Genomic DNA, 21,204 nt, shown 5'->3' with positions numbered 1-21,204 from the left:
GCACACAACATAAATGCAATTATAGCAAAGTAAGTGATCGCCTAATTTCTTGGGGGGAAAATTAGCAATGTTGTTGCTGTTAGTTCCAACACTGACGCCGCTCTTGAACGTATCACCGGATGTAGTTGACTTTGGGGACGAGGACTCTAAGAAGGATGTTGTTGTTAGCTTCTGCGGTAAACATTACTGCACACATTTGGAACCTGTAAAGGTAAATGGCAGCCATATTTCAGTATTTACATTGAGTATAAAAATTATATTTAGCTGCACTCTTGTCACGATAATATAATAAGGTAAGCAGGGGGAGCACTGGTGAAACTGGTGGGGTTGGTAAAACAAGCTGTTGTCAGCTTGCTAACTATATCTCTAGCTCAGAAGGGAACTTTCAATAACGATTTGCTCTACTAATTATTGTTATTTCCTGTACAGGTTATAGCCATATACACAGTTTATAGTTTGTTTTGTCCAGAACCGTGCAGGAGTGCATTTCAGAAGTTTTCCGTGTCCTGTTGACATTCTTAGCAACTAAGCTAAATAGCTATGCTAGCTAGAGCACACCCTCTGCGCCCCTCTACCCAAATTAATCATTTACTTTTTAAAAACATGAATAATAGCAGTCCAACAAATGTTTATTTAGAAAACTGATTAACGTTCTTAAATTAATACGCTGGATGTTTGAAGAGTTATGTGTGGTGCTGATGCAACCAGGTAGGGTAACTGGTAGCAAGCTAGCTTACCTCTGTTGTTAGTGATGTTTGGGAGCTGCGAATTAACTTGTAATAAATAGTGTATAGGTTGTGTTAAAGTCTGTTGATTCTCTTACTTTTTTAAGGTGTTGTTGAATGAAAAACAAGTAGTTCAATTTAATTCAGAAAGATTTTATGTTTCTCGAAGTAAAGTTAGATGCTGTAGTAACTCATTGTCTTGAGTTTCTTCTAAGAGTCGTTAGAAGAAACTGGAGCCATTTTTGCCCTGCAGTTTATGTATGGAGACATCGTGACTGTGATAAATCAGAATAAAGAAAATCTTGGTGTTGTTTACAGGTCTCTTATGTAAATGAGACCACCAGTTTCAGTTAGATTACCTGTCTAAATAAAGTAATATGTGGTTGTAGCTGCTGGCAGGAAGAATCTCCTAAAGTTTCCGACTGAAGAAAGTCCGTTGTTGGATGGATTGCTCTGTTTTACAAAGGATGTTGACGCTTGTTAATTATATATATTTTTATTTTTTGAAGTATCCTCCTTTACACAACAGACTAGTACTCAGAAAGAGCCAGCCTCCCTTGTTGATGGAGATGGACGTTTTATGAAGAATTTAATTTTTATTCCTTTTTTCCTGTTCTGACTTAAGATTAGATGAGTACATTTCTCTAGTTTTTGTATTTGGGGATTTGTATCTAGCTGGAGTTAACTAGCATTGAGCATGTGCCTAAGTTTTTGATAGTACTAAAACCCACAGCTATAATTTAAAACTGAAAATTGAAAATTTTTCCTACTACTTAAACAATATCATATTTGTTATTACAATTTTAACTAATATTTTTACACAACATGTGTTATTCTTATTTTACTACATAAGGTAAAGCATATGCACATAATAAGTACTAGGGTTGCACTGATTGCAGTTTTCTGGCCAATCACCGATTACGAACTTTAAAAAGCCTGAGCTGCCGATTCTGATTTTGGCCGATACTGACACTGACAGGTGTTACAAGGTCACAGTACACCTTAAATGTTCCAATCCTATTTTATTCAAAAACAATACCTTGAAACAATACAAACTTTTTATAACTGCACATGAGCAGTACTCTGAAAGAAAGTTTAGAGCATTGCAGTTCCTTTAGTCTTTCATTTTTTACATTTTAAAAGAAACTAAACTTGCACAATAGGTTAGACAAGTAGATAAGATCTGTGAAAAAAATGGGTTTTACATGTAAGTATCAGCTGATCACCGATCTCCCAAAATCAAGGAAATTGGGGCAAATCGATCGGCCGGCCAATCAGTCGGTGCGCCCCTAATAGATACCCATTGATCAATAGTTTTTGCGAGTTATTGATTATTATCTTTTTGCTGGTCTGCCCTTTCTAGATTTACATTTGCAGTGTTAGCTGCATCCCATACCTATATCATAGGTCCAGTGAGATGGAATATTGTTGAATCCTTAGTTTACCCGGTCTATGCATACTACTTATACTTTGTTTATTAAAAGTTGATATGATTTTTAGTTTTATTACTTTGCTTGGATGGACAGTGTATTATTTATTTTGTATAGGAGCTAATTTTAGATAGACAGTTTAAGTTAGATTGTGTCTTCTCAGATAAGCAGATGCGCAGGTAGTAAAGCATTTTGAACTTGATACCACAGTATATCGATGATAGTGAAAGTCCATGTACGGTCTTTTAAGTTTAGGTTTTTGTTTTGAAAGGTACCACCTTTAACTCGGGGCTGGTTTTAAATTCTAACCCTGTTTATAAGCCTTAGACAAGTCCAGACATGGCTCTGATTCTGCAAGGGCTTTGGAATCTGGCAACAAAGTTGTTCTATCAGCACCCTGGAACTAAACCAGCAGCCAGGCTGACCTCTGCTTCTATTTTGACTGTGGTGATAATGCATCATGATGTTTTATACTCGTACCAGGTCGAAGAAGTGGGAGTTTTAACTGAGGTTTCAGCTTCCAGCAAACATCACAAGCTGTCAAGCAACTCTGTAAAAGCATACACATTACAGTTCTTATTGTCACTTTGCCTTCTATGAGGTGGTATTAATAACTTCGTTAATTTGACTAAATTCTCCCCGTGGGCAGTAATGGGCTGAGATCCACCTGCATTCAAAATGACCAGAAACAGACAGTGTATCCTGTGTGAAACCCTCTGCGCTTCCAAGCAGGTAATTACCCTGAACTGTGATTTACTGAATACTATTTCATTTGATGACCTCTGCATGCATCTCAACAATAAATAAACAAGATATGAGTGTTTCTTTGTGTGCAGATCATGTGGAGCATATATTCCTACACTAATGTGATGTTTATATTTGAAACCTTTAATGAACCTCGGTATTCTTCTGTATTAGCCTTAGATCTGTATTTGTTCGGTGTGCTAATACCTTCATAAGAAAATCAGTTCAATCTCTAACTAAAAATGTGAAATCTTTTGAAAGTGTCTTCAAATCCTAGAGTGAAAAGCATTTCATTATTAACCTGCAGGAGATGGATGAGCACATAAGGAGCATGCTTCACCACCGCGAGCTGGAGAAGCTTAAAGGCCGGTGAGTTCAGGTGTCGTCATAACTGTTGCTGTCATCATTCATTTTCACTTGAAGGCTTTGCTGAAATCATTGACATCATAGCCTGTTGGTGTTTACCTTTGAATCCTCTTCGTTGACATGTGGGAAAGTAAAAAAAATGTGACAAATAATATATATATTTTCAAATGTTCAAATGTGTTTGGTCGATTGCACGTGTGCACGCAAGCACGTGTTGGTAGATGTTGGCAGCTGTTATAACTGCTCCGGGTATATTTAGCCACAATCTGTCCGGAACAATAAGCATGATTGTTAGAAGCCAAAGGGCTGTCTCATGACTCCCCGTTAGATGGCTGAAAGAATGTGGCCGGTTTTGGTGATATTTAGCCGCTAAGGTGGTGTGTTCAGGTGTAGCTTTGGTTCTCTGAATAAAAGATTATTTCTAGGTATCGTTAAAATGTGATGGCGTGTCAAGTTGAAACCTGATCCGTGAACGTGAGCCACAGCATTTTATTTGCTGCACAGATGCAGCTGAGAAATATTGTGTCAGAAACGAGTTACTCTGAGTGGTGCTTGCCAGCTGCACGAGAGGCCTCTAAATGGTAGCACCCCCATGACACAGATTTGCAAAGGAAATTGAGAATGGGCCAGGAAAGCAACTGGCCCCACAGTATTCCAGGATGGCATACTTGGGAGAGGTTTAAAAAGGAGGCTATGAGCAGCTGCAGTCAGCTTCGATTTCACAGGCTTTGCAGGGGATTGGTGTTCAGGATCTCCAGGCCGGTCCTAATAACACAAGCCGTCATGTGGGAGGGGGCAGGGTTCTGGCACTTGGAGCGCAGAGAGAGGTCAAATACAGACAGTGCGTTCTGTAAAGTACCAGAGCGCAGCGGACACCATCATGAAGGCGCACTGAGCTGAGGGCGCTGGCCTCTTTTCCACCCACGCGTCCCAGCACTGTGCTGCATGGTTGGACTTGAACATCTAGACTAGCACGCTGCCTGGGTCCAGCTTGGCTGCTCCATCTGCACTACCACCTATGGCCTGCTGAAAATAAGGAACACAAAGATCAGGATGATTAAGGATTATCTATAGAAAAATTCTAAGTTAGCTACCTCCTGATCTGTGAGAGACACATCGGACAATTTATTTTAAGGATTGTTGAGTAATCTCCTTTCCTGAATTTAATAGAACTTCAGAGTTAAAGAAAGTAGAGCCAGGTTGTGCTATTGCAGGCTCTGCAGGCAAGGAAAAGCAATCCAAACGAGACCAGAGCAGAACCATGCCTGAAGGAACGATTGAACCCCCACTTTCTCCTTCCCTCCCCAGGGACTGCGGACATGAGTGCAGAGTGTGTAAGGTGAAGGTGGTGAGCCTGACTGACTATGCCAGCCACATTTCCAGCCCCACGCACAAACAAAATGCGGAGGCCGCTGACAAACAGGGGGCCACAAAGGACCACGATGAAGAATACTTTGATCAGACGCTGGTGGACCTGATTGAAAAGAGGAAAGAACGGATCAGGTAAGACAACTCTTATCTACGGTATAATTAGACTCATTGCTTAAAATAAATGTATCATCACTGTTTGTAGCTAACATGTTGTTACATATGTGTCAGCAAACATTATTTAAAGTAAAAGCCACTTCAGACTGCTGTGATAATTATTCATTTATAAACACAAACGTTTGTCAACATATGCCGTGTATAGTCATATTCTGCTCAGCGCCTCCAGGCCTCTTTTAGCCGCGGCTTCACAGTGAGCCGTGGCCTGGGGTCATATGTCAGACCTGTAGGCTAAAAAAAGGAACGACCACAGATACAGAGTTCAGACAGATCCTTTGAAACCTAATGCCTTCTGGATATATTAATACACAGAGGATTTTGTCGCCTTTTGATGCCCTGAAATAAACCAAAATATGTCATTTTGATTTTAAAAACTTTTCCAACACCCAAGGTTTAGATAATGCTGTCATAAAAGTCCCTTCAGACCTCTGCTCTAGTGGTATTTTGCCTTTTCACACACTGTCTTGCTCCGTCTTACATGAAAAATTAGAGAAATGTTCTAACTGGAGCTGCTGGGGGGGGGGGTTAGTTGGGTGGAGCTGATCTGACATGAAGCTGTTAGGGTGGTGTATCTTTGTTCTTCTGTTGGTTCCTTTAAAGGTGACACATTAACACGGCTCATATGGTTTCAACCTTCAGCTGGTGAACCCTCAGCTTTTTTCAACACTACTTAATAATAAAACAATCCAAAAGCTACAGTGGATACAGTGCCAAGCAAAAGTAATCACACCCTTGAACTTTTTAAATTTTTTTGTCATTCTTCAATGCTTTCTATTAGGATTTTATGTTTTTGACCAAGTCAAAGTAATTCATCATTGTAAAGTAATATTCAACATTTTCTACAAATAGAAAGCTGTAATATGTGATCTGTATTTATATTGTGCCCCATTTAATCTGACACCCCTAAAGGAAATCCATTGCAACCACTACCTTCACCTAATTAGTTAATAGTTTGCCTGTTTGTAACATAAGCTTGCTATTGGTATCTTAGCTGTTCTTTGATAGCCTCCAAAGTTTGTGAATATTAATACTATGAATACGTTAGCAAGGCACTGTACATCCAGTGGACTTAAGGAAAGCAAAGATCCTTGAAGTAGAGCTGGTGGAAGTCATCTTTATGGGACAGGAAGTACACAGATTGAAAGTAAAGCTGTTTTGGCATATTTTTCCTTAGAATAGAGTAGGGTTAAGACAACTTCCTGTTGCATGAAAAAAGGCATTAACCACTCTTAGCCACATGGGGGCACCATACATAATCAAAATGGGCTCATAAAGTTGTTCAGACCCTATTTTACTTTTGTTTTTAGTCTCCACTGACTCCTGACAGATGGATCTCTCATTTGGAGCTTATAACTCTGCTACATTGACGATCTTGTGACTGGCTTTCTCAATCCTTCTCTAATGCATGCTCTCAATGAAAGCATGCTCATGGACTCAGTAAAAATCAATCAGATTAAAAAACGTTACCAGGCAGAAATGTCCAAAAACAATATCTGGAAGAGGTTTAAACTCCGGCCTTTCTTTAATGAGAGCTCATTGTTTATTTTAAAAGCGGAAGAGATGTCACATAGCTCAGCCTTTGCTGTGAAAAAGGGCTTTACTTTTATTTATCAGCAAAGACCGAATGGATTTGGCATTACAAACACCTTAAATCAACAATTAGCACTTATATCGCATTTAGGATTACTGTCTCCATGTATATACCCCACAGAATGTCGATTCTAACATCAACTCTGAGATTTTCATAAAGCTGCCAACATTTCCCAGTCCACCCAGTCCAGCATGTTCCATGACAGACAGGAACAAAGCTCAAATGGATAAAACAGAACAAGTTTGTTGTACTCATTCAATCTTCCTGTTATCTGGTGAAAGCCTAGCTCTCCCGCAACCTGAATGAAACACAAACACTTTTGACGTGTCGCATGGATTCACTGAGCGGAAAAAGGTTCAATGTTTGAGTTTCCAACTGACAGCTGGCTGTTCAGAGCGAAACCAAGCTGAAGACTGCCTTATTCTAGTGGGCAACCCGTTTCTCGATCCATCGCTACTTAAGACTATAGCTTTAAAAGTTGGTCATTAAAGGAATGTGATTTAATGAGCTGTAAAATCCATGTGTTTCCTTTGTAGAAAAGAGAAGGAGGCTGCAGCTGCAATGCAGGCAAAAGAAGAAGAAGAACAAAAGAGGAAGGAGGAGTTTCAGCAGAGACTAAACAAACTTAAGGAACGTTACTGCCTGGATCGTGTGTGGCAGGCACCTCCGCAGGGCTTCAGTGGATCTAGTCACCACAAGTCTTGGCATCGGAGCAGCTATTATGATGGCAGCACAGAGGAGGCAAGACCTTGGCATAAAAGCAAACAGGGGAAGAGTGCCACGTGGCATGCTCAGGATCCCCCCCATTTACAGAAGTGGCCAACTGTAGAGTTTTCTCATAAAAGGGTGGATAGCAACAAGACATGGGGCAGTGGTAATCAGCAAAGTCGACTGCCGTGGCTCAGCAATGGAGGCAGCAGTAACGGGCTCTATGGTCATAACAATATCGCCAGGTATTGCCCAAAAGCCAGACCCCACAGTTTCATGGGGTCTAATTCTGTATGTACAAACTCAACACATTTTTTGGGCCAGGCTTTTACCCACTTTGAAAGTAAAAGAAATGTCGCGACTGGTCAGCAGGATGCTGGGCTTCAACACGGAGAGGCATCACTGGCAGACTCAGACTGTCACAGTAAAAACTCTAAAATGTTCGGCAGCAATCCGAAGCTAGACAAAAACTGTCGCTGGTCCCCTTATCCTGTTGCATCTGGATCACATAGTGAGACTCACCAAAATCCACCAGAGAAGCACCAAAAGTCTTCAAAGCCTCAGAAAATGCCCCAATCTGAGCGCAAACCAGGGGTATCAAGTATGCAAAATGTGGAAGAGAATGGGAGGCTTCAAGTAAAACCAAAGCCCCATCTCAGAGACGGAAGCTGTAACAGCAATCAAAGAAACAGCCAGGACAGTGCATCTGGTTTCTCCAGTCAGAAGGCAAATAAACCATCACTGGATGTAGGTCAGAAGGGTTCATCACCTTCTGGTATCAGAAGTGAAGCTCAGCGCAGCAAGGCCTCCAGTCTGCAATCAAAACCAAGTGGAAAACAAAATGGGCAGAAGGTACCTATTGGGTACCTTACATCAAGGCAGGAAAAGTACCTTCCGGAGTCATTTATCTCTGTCAGGCAGATTGCTTTTGAAAGAAGGGGCTCTTTGGAAAGGACACCTCACCTACAAACGGATCAGAGACAGAATCAAAGTGAACCTGTCAAAGGGAAAAGTGCAAGAGAGAGTTCTGGTAAAGCAACATCACCTGCTACGCTCAGTCAAGAATCAGCTCTACCTTCATCAACAGAAGACAAGTTTGTCCAGTCTCTTCATGTAAGCACCTCTACCACGGAGAGCTCACAGCCTGCAGCTTCCGTAAAGGAGGATGAGGAGAAAAGGAACAAAATAGAGAAGCACAGCCCCTCAGCGGTCCAAACTGAGGCCATGCAGGTGTCTGAGGCAGGGCAGAGCTCAGAGAGTGACACTCCCAGAACCGGTGAGGCACAGATGGCCTCCGGATCGGACACATCTGCTTTGTCCATACTTGACCTCCCCCCTGTCTTAAAACGGGACCTCACCAAACACATGAGCTCCAAGAACAAAACACCTGGCCATGAGCCAAACCTGAACATTGCCAGACGCGTGCGGAATCTAAGTGAGTCAAGGCGAAGTGACACAGAAAAAGATACTGGCCTCAAACCGACTGTAAGACAGCTCATAAACTCCTCGAGCTCGCGCCGCTGTGTGAACTGGGATCAGGTTTATCAGGAGGTCAGAAAGAAGCAGGACAAAGGAAAAGGCATGCCAAGGTAGCAATTTCATCTCAAAATTTAAGTATTCAATTATTTTTATTTAAATTAACCTGTTTCATCTTTGCCTTCTAAGGTTTGGAATTGAGATGGTGCCATATGAGCAGGAGTCCCAAAGCCAGGAGGAGGCTGGTATATCCCTCAGTGAGGATTTTCAGTGGGAATCATTGATGGAAATCACTTCGGAGAGCAAATCTCGAAAACGCTCCTTGTCAGAAAGCAGCCTTGCACCTGCATTGCCTCATTCAATGTTTGCATCTTTAAAATCAGAGGACGCAGTAGAGAAGGAGGGGTTCAGCTCAGGGCAGTCAGGGTCTACACTTCCTTCCGCTCCAGAAAAGCAAGAGCATCAGTGTCAGCCAGAAGAGGAAGCGCAGAAACAGCCAGACAAACTAGCATGTGCAGCAGTGAAAGCTCTCCAACCATCTGATTTAGCGCCGGGGGACAGCAGCTCAGGGACGGAGCAGTACGACGGGCAGGGGACAGGGAAGAGGCGACGTGCAGCCAGGGTGAGTTTGTTTCACATTTTTACACCTCCAAACAAATCGGGTGTGTCTTACAATTTTCTGTCTTTTGTAGGTCTCTCCCAGCACAGGGGCATCTTGTCTGGGGCACAACAACAAAAGAAGGAAAGTCAAATCAAAAAGAGGTGTGTGTCCAGATTACAGAACACTTTTCACACACACTGACCTTTACCAACACTAGAGGTTAAGATGTGTTTTCCTGTGCTTGGTGCAGAGCGCCTGCAGATTGACCAGCTGCTTGCAGTGTCACTGCGGGAGGAGGAGCTGAGCCAGTCCTTGCAGAATGTGGACACCAACCTGATCCAGGCCCGGGCGGCACTGGAGGCTGCCTACATGGAGGTGCAGCGGCTCGTGGTGCTTAAACAGCAGGTATGCAGTCCATCTACAGAATCTATGAACACACCATTTCTCAGCATTTGCTTTTGATGCTGTACGTCATAGGGGTGTTGATGTGTTTGATTACTCACAGTATACTTAGCCCTATTGTGCAACTAATGTTTGGTTCTTCTGTTTGTATAATTGAAATTTGTATTATATTTATTTCAATCTTGAAAGGTCTTTAGTGTCTTAGTAATTACAACCAAGAGTATTTATAGCCCTAAAAGTTGTTTTTGTCCTTCAGATCACTGTGGAGATGAGCACAATGAGAAACAAACGGATAGATTTGCTTAAAGACATGCAAGGTAAAAAAAAAAAAAAAAAGCCCAAAAAAATGTTCAGGTCATGTTAATATACCCACACAAATAAGAATTTAGAAGTGTATGTTCAAAGTTTCTTGAAAGGTTGCCCACCTCTTGAACTTTTTTGCCATGTTACAACAACACACTTCTATGTATTTTATAAGGATTTATAATGAAGATGAAGACTACATACATATGAAGTAGACAGAGGATGATGCAAATTTTTTCCCCAAAAGATAAATCTGAACTGAACTGAAAAGTTTAGCGTGCATCTTTTCTGAAGGCCCGCTTCACACTGAAACCCCTAAATAAAGTTCTGTGCAGCCAAGGGCTTCTAGAAGTCATCTAATTAGTGAATTAATAATTACTTAATAGACTCTGTGTACTTTAATCTCAGTAGACGTCCAGCTGTTCCCTGAAGGCCTCAGAGGTTTGTTAGAGAACATTAGTGAACAAACAGCATCATGAAGACCGAGGAAAACTGCAGACAGTTTAGAGAAGAAGCTGTGGCGAGGTTTAAAGAAGGTTTGGGTTATGAAAACAATATTTCAGGTTTTAAGCATCTCAGAAAATGTAAAGCCTGTGGCACAACCGCAAACCTACCAAACTGACAGGCCTACAAGGAGAAATGGCGAAGAGGCCCAGTAAATTCAATAAGGTTTAAGTTTGTAATATGAGAAAAATGTGAAGAAGTTCAACTTTGAATACTTTTAAAAGATATTGGTGGACTAATGTGAATTATTTCTAAGAGGTACTTTCTCAAGGCAGGCGTAGGTAACAGAAGGAGCTTCATGTTTTGTCTTTTTAGGAACGTTAGAGGAAGCACCTGAAGTCACTCTCAAAGAAAAAATGGATCCCTTTGGAGCTGAGCTTCCTGAAACATCTTCCTCCATCGAATGTTCCTCAGCCACTGCTGTTTTCAGTCCTAATCATTCTGCAGAATGTGCCTCCCCTCCTTCCTCCAATCTTCCTTTGTCTATAGTCATCAAGGAGGAGCCCCAGTCCCCAGTCTGTGTGAGCTTGGAACCAGACCCTGATAATAACACAACCAACTGTGCACATAGCACCACTCCAGAGCTTCCAGTCGCTTCAGGCACAAACCATTGTGAAGGTAACACCATTTAATGATCAGAGGCTATGCAGCAGGACACTGGTGGCCATGCCTTTTATTGAAAGTGCTGATTTGTTACATTGTGGTGCTGTGGTATCGCAAAAAACGTTCAGTCCTGGTTTTGCAATGTTTATCTTTATGAAATTATTATTTTGCTTCCAACTTAGATGAAATTGAATCCATTTTTATATATAACTTTGCAGATACTGCCTACAGTTTGGGGTCGTCTTCTGACAGAAAACTAGAGCCATACCAAGGAAATGGTGAAGAGCCTCCAGACTGCAACGAGAAGTTATCAGCACAGATTGAACAAACTGAAAAGGCTTTAGAGGCGTCGTTGATCTACAGCGACTCCAAAAGCTTGTCAAAGCCATCGCCCACCAGGAGAGGCTCTGCGGCTCCTGATAGTGCTGTCATTCAGTCGCTGCAGTCAACCTCTGCGTTTAATCTGCCTGCCTCTCCGCCCGAACTGAGGAGCGGAAAGCGTGTGAGGAAGCTCAAAAAGAGGAAGGTGTTGAAAAAGGCTCAGGGAACAGAGCAGTTTCAGAGCAGTGACACTGAGATGGACGAAGAGGCCTCGAGGCCAAGGTGTCTGCGCCAGCGTAGGAGGCCCAGCGGGGGCTCTCAGGTCAGTGCTTCCAGTTTGCCTACAGATGAAGGAAGCAAGAAAACTCTCAGTTCGCTACATTCAGCCACAAAAACTGAAAGTGGAACCCAAGAATTTCCAGACTCAATGGTAGAGCTTCCCCAAGCTGCTCCTTCAGAGAACCTTGATTTAGAGGGAAGCATGGAGGTCACCGCAGCCTGTCAGCAGCCACAGAAGGATGCATTCCTTCAAGCCCCTCCTCCCTTACCTCTGGTCCCAGATCCGTGTCAACCTGAGCCGCACAGCCTGGCCTGCAACCAGGTTTCCTCCACCAGTGACTTGGATCTGTGCAAATCCTCTGAGTGGTGGGTCATTAAAAAAACATCCAGTTATTCACAATTTTCTAGTTTTCTGCAAAATTATTTCCAAGTTATAATATCTATAGCTCATACAGCAGTAGTAAAGTTAGGTAATTAATTAATATTTTAGTAATAAAAATGTCAAAGGTAGGACTTGAGCTGTAACTGTGTAAAAATTAGAAATAACAATAAAAGTATTTCTCACAAAAAGTACCATAATTTAATTATATTGTGATGAGGTATTGACTTTCATTTTTTTTTCCTTTTCATTTTCATTCAATTCAATTCAAAAATACTTTATACTTTATTTTTAATCATCTGAAGAACACTATCAAAACATTTATAGTAGGGACAATCATTTGTATGTTTAATTCACATTTCCTACTTTTGTACAAATAGTTTTGCTTAGTTAGAAAATGTGAAAATGTTTTGCAAGATAAAAAGTTATAAAAAATAGATATTTAATTTCCCTTTGGGATGCATAAAGTCTTTTTTGTTATTTTGAATTTTGAAATATTTGTAGAAATGACACATTTACAGCAACCACCTTACTACATTAAATAAGTTAGATACGTTTTAAAAAATCATGTTTCCAAAAGTATCTTGATTGAAACATAAGATTTTTAGAGACAACTGGAGATGATTAATCCTGTGCCTCGTTAATAAGTCTTGATGATAGAACTTTTTTCTTCACAGTGATCTGCCTTTTCCCGTCACATTGTCCAAAACCTCGTCAGGTACGTCGTTGTACATTTCCCACATCTTCAGGTGTTTACTTAGAAATGTCAAAGGGATCTGAAAGCGATAAGTGTATCCAAGTTATGCAGAAAAATGTTAGCTTATTTTCAGTTATTCTGCGAGAAAAAGGCTTAGGTTGGAGTTGGTCGGATTGTTTACGCTGCTTATGCTCGCTGATTGTTTTGCTCAAGAGTTCTGGTTCAATTTGCTCCCTTCACCAGTTCATACCCCCATTTTGTACCTATTTGTGTCCAGTTTGTCTCTTATTACATCTGATGTCGGACCTGTAAGGAATCCAATGCATACCTTAAACCATTGCATATCAGTTTATTGTTCTTTGTATATAACATTTTCTCTGAATTATAGAGATTCATCGTTATATAAATGCTCAAATCTCAACAGATGTTTTATTACACTCTACTGACATATCATTGTGCTGATCCCCACCTGGGCCAGTTGATTGTTATGAAATATCAAGCCAGAACAATTCTAATCATCCTCCTTCTGACAGATATTATTCCTTGGTGTCATGTAACCTCATTTTCTTACATTGGCCTATGAGCATGTCATAGAATATTACCTTTAATGACTGGATGTCAAATCGAGTGTTTGTGTTTCTTAGATGCATTCTCTGATCGTGGTGAGAATGACATGGCGACTGAAGGTTCGTTTGATGGCCACCAGGAGGCCGTGAACGCCCTCCAGATCCACAATGAGCTGCTCTACACATGCTCAGGAGATCGAACCATCAAAGCCTTTGACTTGCTGGTGGGTAGTGATACATTTCTGCTGCCTAATATCAGGTGTTTCTGGAAATTCCAACAGTAAAAGACAATTTTGTTGCTGCAGAGTCATAAATGCGTGGGTGTGTTTGAGGGTCACAGCTCCAAAGTGACCTGCCTGTTAGTGTCCGCAGCTCCATTCCTGCACCATCGCCTTTATTCTGGTTCCAGTGACCAGACCATCCGCTGCTACAATCTCAAGGTAAAAAACTGGTTCTGATTCATTTAACTGCCATGTTTGGAGCCACACTTTTTGGACTGATGTCTCCCAATGTTGCACATTGTCTCCAGACACGAGAATTTGAGCAACATTTCTCTCTGTCCGACCGAGTCCTCTGCCTTCACAGCCGATGGAAGACTTTATACGCTGGTCTGGCCAATGGTACAGTGGTGACGATTAACCTCAAGGTGAGAAATACAAAGTGAACCATCTGTTTTGAAGAACACATACAAATTAAATGAATGAATAGATTAGGAAATGACTCGTTCTACTGACGTTTACGTAAAACCTTCCTTTCAAAAGGAAGTATACAGGTCCTTCTCAAAATATTAGCATATTGTGATAAAGTTAATTATTTTCCATAATGTCATGATGAAAATTTAACATTCATATATTTTAGATTCATTGCACACTAACTGAAATATTTCAGGTCTTTTATTGTCTTAATACGGATGATTTTGGCATACAGCTCATGAAAACCCAAAATTCCTATCTCACAAAATTAGCATATCATTAAAAGGGTCTCTAAACGAGCTATGAACCTAATCATCTGAATCAACGAGTTAACTCTAAACACCTGCAAAAGATTCCTGAGGCCTTTAAAACTCCCAGCCTGGTTCATCACTCAAAACCCCAATCATGGGTAAGACTGCCGACCTGACTGCTGTCCAGAAGGCCACTATTGACACCCTCAAGCAAGAGGGTAAGACACAGAAAGAAATTTCTGAACGAATAGGCTGTTCCCAGAGTGCTGTATCAAGGCACCTCAGTGGGAAGTCTGTGGGAAGGAAAAAGTGTGGCAGAAAACGCTGCACAACGAGAAGAGGTGACCGGACCCTGAGGAAGATTGTGGAGAAGGGCCGATTCCAGACCTTGGGGGACCTGCGGAAGCAGTGGACTGAGTCTGGAGTAGAAACATCCAGAGCCACCGTGTACAGGCGTGTGCAGGAAATGGGCTACAGGTGCCCCAGGTCAAGCCACTTTTGAACCAGAAACAGCGGCAGAAGCGCCTGACCTGGGCTACAGAGAAGCAGCACTGGACTGTTGCTCAGTGGTCCAAAGTACGTTTTTCGGATGAAAGCAAATTCTGCATGTCATTCAGAAATCAAGGTGCCAGAGTCTGGAGGAAGACTGGGGAGAAGGAAATGCCAAAATGCCAGAAGTCCAGTGTCAAGTACCCACAGTCAGTGATGGTCTGGGGTGCCGTGTCAGCTGCTGGTGTTGGTCCACTGTGTTTTATCAAGGGCAGGGTCAATGCAGCTAGCTATCAGGAGATTTTGGAGCACTTCATGCTTCCATCTGCTGAAAAGCTTTATGGAGATGAAGATTTCATTTTTCAGCACGACCTGGCACCTGCTCACAGTGCCAAAACCACTGGTAAATGGTTTACTGACCATGGTATCACTGTGCTCAATTGGCCTGCCAACTCTCCTGACCTGAACCCCATAGAGAATCTGTGGGATATTGTGAAGAGAACGTTGAGAGACTCAAGACCCAACACTCTGGATGAGCTAAAGGCCGCTATCGAAGCATCCTGGGCCTCCATAAGACCTCAGCAGTGCCACAGGCTGATTGCCTCCATGCCACGCCGCATTGAAGCAGTCATTTCTGCCAAAGGATTCCCGACCAAGTATTGAGTGCATAACTGTACATGATTATTTGAAGGTTGACGTTTTTTGTATTAAAAACACTTTTCTTTTATTGGTCGGATGAAATATGCTAATTTTGTGAGATAGGAATTTTGGGTTTTCATGAGCTGTATGCCAAAATCATCCGTATTAAGACAATAAAAGACCTGAAATATTTCAGTTAGTGTGCAATGAATCTAAAATATATGAATGTTAAATTTTCATCATTACATTATGGAAAATAATGAACTTTATCACAATATGCTAATATTTTGAGAAGGACCTGTAGTTCTGAGGGCATCTAAGAATCAGTTGATGAGTTTAGCTGGTTTCAAGCTGATTCATAGTGGGCGGGTAATTACCATATCGTTTATCATTAAAAATAAGTTATGATAAGAATTCAGATTTATATGGAAAGAAACAAACTCTGATTGATGATGTTTGCAAAACCTCAAAACTAACAATATAGTTGGGACTTTGATGTTAGAGCATATTTTTTCCCTGTGTTGGTTTCATTAGAGCATCAATGAAATCAACAGTTTTGAAAACATGTCTTAATGCAGTTATTGTGTACAGTTAGTGCTGCCGCTGCACCCCTTTATGTACCTAGTAAACTAAAGCCGTCTATTGGATTATGGGTGAGTTTTGTTTTTAGAGCAGTATTTATAATTGTCAACCTCTGACCCTATGCAATGAGATATCATCCAAAACATGATCCTGATTTTTTTAAAAACCTTTTAGATTCACTCTTATCGTTATGGCAACAAATAAAGTCCATGTCGCCCATCATAGTGAGAAACATTTCCTTGTAGATTCTTGAGCTCAGACTGATGACTGTAGGTTATTCACTCATTTGCACGTCGGAGACCTTAGCATTGTCACAATTAAACTAGTCTGCAGCTGCTACATCTTGAGATCTGGAATAAAGACAAGGTGGTTGTTATGCTTTGGGAAATAAAAAAACATCTGAACTATTGTACTAATAAAGAAAGAATAAATTAGGAAGTTTTCTTTTTGGTTTTCATGTGAGCTTGACAGCAGGGAGAGGGGCGCAGCTTCTTTGTTGGTGGAAGATCGATCTGGCTGTGGTTAGGGCCATTGTCTTGCTGGAAGGTGAACCTCTACACCAGTCTCAAGTCTTTTGCAGTGTAACAGGTTTTCTTCCAGTATTCTCTTGTATTTAGCTCCATCAATCTTTCTATCAGTTCTGATAGAAAGATTGTTGTGTTCTGCTTCCTTCTGATGCTGCCACCACTTTTCACCTTTGGGTGATTTACAGTGTTTTTAATTTTGGTCTCATTCAACCAGCACAACTTCTTCCTCTTATTTGCAATGCCTGTGCATACATTGCTTTTTTATGGCTTTCTTCCAACAATGGTTGTCTTCTGGCTGCTCTTCTATGAAGGACTGATTTGTGGAATAGCGCTACTAATAGTTGTCCGGTGAGCAGTTTCTACCACCTGAGCTGTGGATCTATGTAGCTCCTCTATAGTTTCCATTGGCCTCCCTGCTGCTTCTCTAATTAATGCTCTCTGTGCCTGGCCACCTCACTTTTCAGATTTATATTGTGTCAGAAAATGGAAAACTAAGGTCACTAGCTGGTAAAATTTTACTTATTCCTGACAAATATTCACTAAAATATATTAAAGTTTTTTTTTGTTTTTTTTTTATGGTTGATTACGCGTTAATTCAAAAACTTGTTTTTGTTTTAAATTGATCCAAAATTGCCTTTATTTCTGCCAGCTTGTGTTGACCAATTTAATTTTTTCTGCTCATTGTTTAGACAAACAAGCAGATGGATGTGTTTGAGTGCCACGGGCCGCGTGCCGTGAGCTGTCTGGCCTCGTCGCAGGAGGGGGCCCGGAGGATCCTGCTGGTTGGTTCCTATGACAGCACCATCAGCGTGAGAGCAGCACACAACGGACTGCTGCTCCGCACATTGAAGGGCCACACCAAGAGTGTTCTCTGCATGACGGTAGGTCAGGCAGGAATTCTGGGCTTCAGCGGGGAGACATCATCAGTGATGGAAAATATAAAATAAACAAAAATGCTTAGCCAAATGTGTCACAGTCTCCTCCATCTTTTCCCCTGTTCAGGTGGTCAATGATCTGGTAATTAGTGGATCCAGCGATCATTCTGTATATGCTCACAACATCCATGTGAGTTCTTGTCATAGTTCATCTTCTGTAATTTAAAATCTTTTTCTTAGTAATTTGTCGATGCATAAAATGTATTTATTTTTTTTCTCTTAAAAACAGACAGGAGAGCTTGTGCACTCATTTAAGGGTCATAGCCATGCCGTTACCGTGGTGACCATTCTTGGGAAAGTGATGGTCACAGCCTGCCTGGACAAACTGGTCAGAGTTTATGACCTACATGTATGTATGCCCAAAAACTAAACTAAAATAATATTGCTTTCAACTAAACCCTACAAATTCAGTTATGTTAGGGAACTTCAGATTGTTTTTAGAGTTTTGTTTTATACCATCAAGCAAGAAATGTTCATTGTCTCCACAGTCTCAGGACCAGCTGCAGGTCTACGGTGGATACAGTGATATGGTGTTGTGTATGTCCATTCATAAGAACATGGTAAGAACACATACATTTCTTGTTTGTAATTATAGTATCTGTATCTGGACTATACAGTTCCTTGTGAACTTTGTTAGCGTGAGGAAATTAGAGGGATTTTGTCACATACACAACATCAAGTCCTGTCACACTTGTGACGTGTTGCTTTTGATGAGCACCCGTTCTGACTAGTGCATGCAAGCTGGGATCAGTGGTGTCAAATTCAGTGTTTTGCTGTGCCATGACCAGGTACATTACTTTTCCTTGGTTTCACCACTCTGTTTTATTTCACATTAAATGATCAACTGGCCATCTTGGAATGAAATTTTAATGCTCTGAAGTGGACAGATAATTATTAGCAGAGTTCATCGGTCACAAATACTTAACCGGGGTAAACGGCTAAATTTCCTCTTTAACATGTCAGCCAGCTCTGCAGAGGTCTGGTAGGGAACCATTCATTTGATTCAGGTGTGTTGGAGCATCTAAAAGTTGCAGGATAGCAGCTTTCAGTAAGGCACCCCTTCACTTTCAGTTTCAAGCATCCAGCACCCCGAGTTAAGTAGAGCATCTGCATAGTGTAGTGTGAGATTGTCGATTAAGTGCACTTTATTACTGAAAAATCTGATCTTAAAGATGAAATAGATTAGGTTATCTGTGTTTGTTTCAGATCTACACCGGATGTTATGATGGCAGCGTGCAGACCGTGAAGCTGAACCTGATGCAGAACCACCGTTGCTGGGTAAGCTATAGTTGCAGGGCTAACCAGTTTAATTGGAATACATCTTGATGCATCTGAAGGACATTTTTAAAAGATCCTGTAGAAACCTGCCCCTTTACCTAACAAACCTATGCTGTTAATATTTCATTTTTCTCTCTGAACTGCTTGCTGTGCAGACACCCAGCATGTGAATGGCTGGTTGTTATGATTGGTTGATATAAATGACTTGTGTTCACAGTGGCATGGCTGCTCGCTGGTCTTTGGGATGACAACGCATCTCCAGCAGCACCTGATCAACAACCACACTAGTGCCAATTTTCAGACGTTTAAATGCCGCTGGAAAAACTGTGAAGAGATTTTCAGTGTACGCAGCAGCTCCAAGCAGGTATAATCCAGTCAACAGATTTCAAATACTGAAATGTATTATTCTCGATTAAACCCAAATTTTAATCAGTTTCTGTTCAGTGATGCATTCATTTAAAAAAAATCAATAATCAACAACAGAAACTGGGGGTAATTTAAAACCCAAAGCTGACAAGATCCAGAGATCTAAGAGCAGTGAAATAGCATTTATTGTTTTTACTGAGTGTGTTAATATCTGAGTTGTAAGTTTTGATGTGACAAACTAAAGATACACCTCATCATCTTGACACAAATTAATGTGGAAAGCACTTTAATTTTCAGAATTAGACATTTTTATCCTGTAGATAATAAGTCTGGAAACTCAAACATTTGAACATCAGACTTGGAAAATGCTACAAGTAAATATTATGCTCTTCCAGACTGCTTAGGAACCCTGTTACCACACATCAAATGCTAACTGCTGAAGATCACTGAAACAGAACCGGTATCTGGCCTTCAGCTGTGGACAGTTTTATCATGTTTGGATACTTCTCAGTAGAACAATGATACTTTTTGTGTTTAAGGCTTGCAAACAGGATTCAGAAGTGATAACAACAGCTCATAGAAGCTTGGTTAAATGTACTTGTTCCTAGAAGAAGAGGGCTTAGATCTAAAACCATGATGGCAACAAATGCACAGAGGCAAGCCTGCAACATCCTTTCCTGGTCTGTTCTGGAGCTTTGATTGGTTTTAGACAGAACTGGCAAAACATGTTGCATTTCTTTCTTTCACAGAGATGTTTGCTGCCATATCAGCACCTTGAGCTTATGGTGCAATGAAATGTTTTGCAAAACGTTTCAACGGGTGGAATGAATGATAAAACACAAACCATCTTAAGATTTCAACTAATGTAGACATGGTTTTTCCTCTTTTAGATGGTGATGCTGCACATGCAGAAACATGCTGAGGAAGAGACTGCAGTGGAGCCATAGGGGGCTGGTGGTGGGAACTTATTTTCACTATTAGTCCCCCCTCCATCCATCCTATTATCTTAACCCATCTTTCTTTTAACCTCCCATATTGGGCGGGGTATGTTCTCGGGACCTTCTACTCCTAACCATGCTCCCTTCGAGCCTGACTCCATCCTTTTTGTTCGGTGTTGGAATCTAACCATAATTCTGTCGCAAAAGGAGGGTGGGTTGTGTTGTTTTTAAGTACGTTCTGAGAAACAACCCTCCCTTTCCTTTTGTCAGACCACCGTGTTTCCTCTTTCACTGACCAAAGCAAGATAAAGAAACACACAACTTTAGTTTTTTTGAAGAAACTCTAGTGTTGCCAGAGCCTGAGGGATCTGTTCCATTTTTCTGCTGCAGCTACAGCAAAAAATCTAGAATTGTCATGTAGATTCACCATAATGTGGCATGGTTTGAGATGTTTTTAGAGGTGTGCAGTTGTGATATGTTATGCTGAACGACCTGACGTTACTTTTCTCTTTCTACGAAGTTGCTGTAGCCTCATGTTTACAGCAGGACTGAGTGCATTGCTACTGTGTGATCTCCTCGGTCATATTTACCAGGGTGGTGGGAGTTTATCGAACGTTTTTTGTTCTTTTAATTATTATTTATTTGTTGCTCATCCAGATGTCCAAGGACTGTCTGACTTGAGGTTTGTGGTGAGAACATGAAAGTTGAGGTGTTTCCTACTGTATGTTTTAATCTACGTGTTTTTTGTCGGTTTTAACGCTGTTACGTGAACCTTGTTTGTCAAGAGTGAAGAGAGGTCGTTTTTCTTTTTCGGTTTATTTTAGATTTGGAGCATCTAGCAGAAGGCACAGGAGCTTTATTTTCCACACTTATGATTTCCTCACAAAGTGTGGATCTGAAGGATGTTAAGAGGAGGTGTTGGATGGAAGAACATTGAAGGAAGAGTAGAATTTCATCTCCCATGCCAATAGTCAAGGAACTGGTAGCACAAACTGCCCCTTTAAAGTGGGTTTCCAGAGGTTTTTACCAGCATGATGTTCTCTTCGTGTAAAAGGATGCTGTTCACCTCTTATCTGGCATTCCGGAGTTTCTTCAAGATTTTCATTTTTTATCAATGTTCTGAAGAACTATTTTTTTAAAAGTGCAATCTACAAAGATGTTAATAATAAAAATTGTGTGCAACATAAAAATGTCACGATTTTTTGTTTCTAGTCTGTTTATATTTTGACCTTTCTAAAAAAACAAATAATAATAATTCACATCAGAA

At 41.0% G+C, this 21,204-nt stretch overlaps 1 protein-coding gene across 2 annotated transcripts; it reads left to right on the top strand.

Moving 5' to 3' along the window:
• Positions 1-134: 134 nt before the first annotated feature.
• znf106a (zinc finger protein 106a) lies at positions 135-21,127 on the top strand. Of its 2 annotated transcripts, XM_047346230.1 has the most exons (23): positions 135-211; positions 2,639-2,707; positions 2,805-2,887; positions 3,207-3,268; positions 4,574-4,768; positions 6,938-8,698; positions 8,775-9,207; positions 9,278-9,347; positions 9,437-9,591; positions 9,845-9,905; positions 10,711-11,013; positions 11,217-11,964; positions 12,655-12,695; positions 13,319-13,464; positions 13,546-13,680; positions 13,770-13,886; positions 17,110-17,301; positions 17,423-17,485; positions 17,585-17,704; positions 17,844-17,915; positions 18,562-18,633; positions 18,851-18,997; positions 19,890-21,127. In XM_047346230.1, exons 3-23 carry the CDS (start codon positions 2,834-2,836, stop codon positions 19,944-19,946), a joined length of 5,004 nt encoding a protein of 1,667 aa, XP_047202186.1. In that variant the 5' UTR covers positions 135-211; positions 2,639-2,707; positions 2,805-2,833; the 3' UTR covers positions 19,947-21,127. The 2 variants fall into 2 exon arrangements, with proteins under 2 accessions (XP_047202186.1, XP_047202187.1); XM_047346231.1 differs by lacking the exon at positions 2,639-2,707 and having other exon boundaries at positions 181-211.
• The last annotated feature ends 77 nt before the right edge of the window (positions 21,128-21,204 follow it).

Source organism: Girardinichthys multiradiatus, chromosome 19 (assembly GCF_021462225.1).
Source record: "Girardinichthys multiradiatus isolate DD_20200921_A chromosome 19, DD_fGirMul_XY1, whole genome shotgun sequence".
NCBI classification, from domain to species: Eukaryota; Metazoa; Chordata; class Actinopteri; order Cyprinodontiformes; family Goodeidae; genus Girardinichthys; species Girardinichthys multiradiatus.
This window is presented reverse-complemented; position numbering and strand designations above follow the sequence as displayed.

Coding starts and splice junctions, on each gene's coding strand:
- znf106a (XM_047346230.1), top strand. CDS start 2,834: ATGACCAGAAACAGACAGTGTATCCTGTGTGAAACCCTCTGCGCTTCC. Junction 11,014..11,216: donor AGGCACAAACCATTGTGAAG/GTAACACCATTT, acceptor ATAACTTTGCAG/ATACTGCCTACAGTTTGGGG. Junction 13,681..13,769: donor TCCGCTGCTACAATCTCAAG/GTAAAAAACTGG, acceptor CATTGTCTCCAG/ACACGAGAATTTGAGCAACA.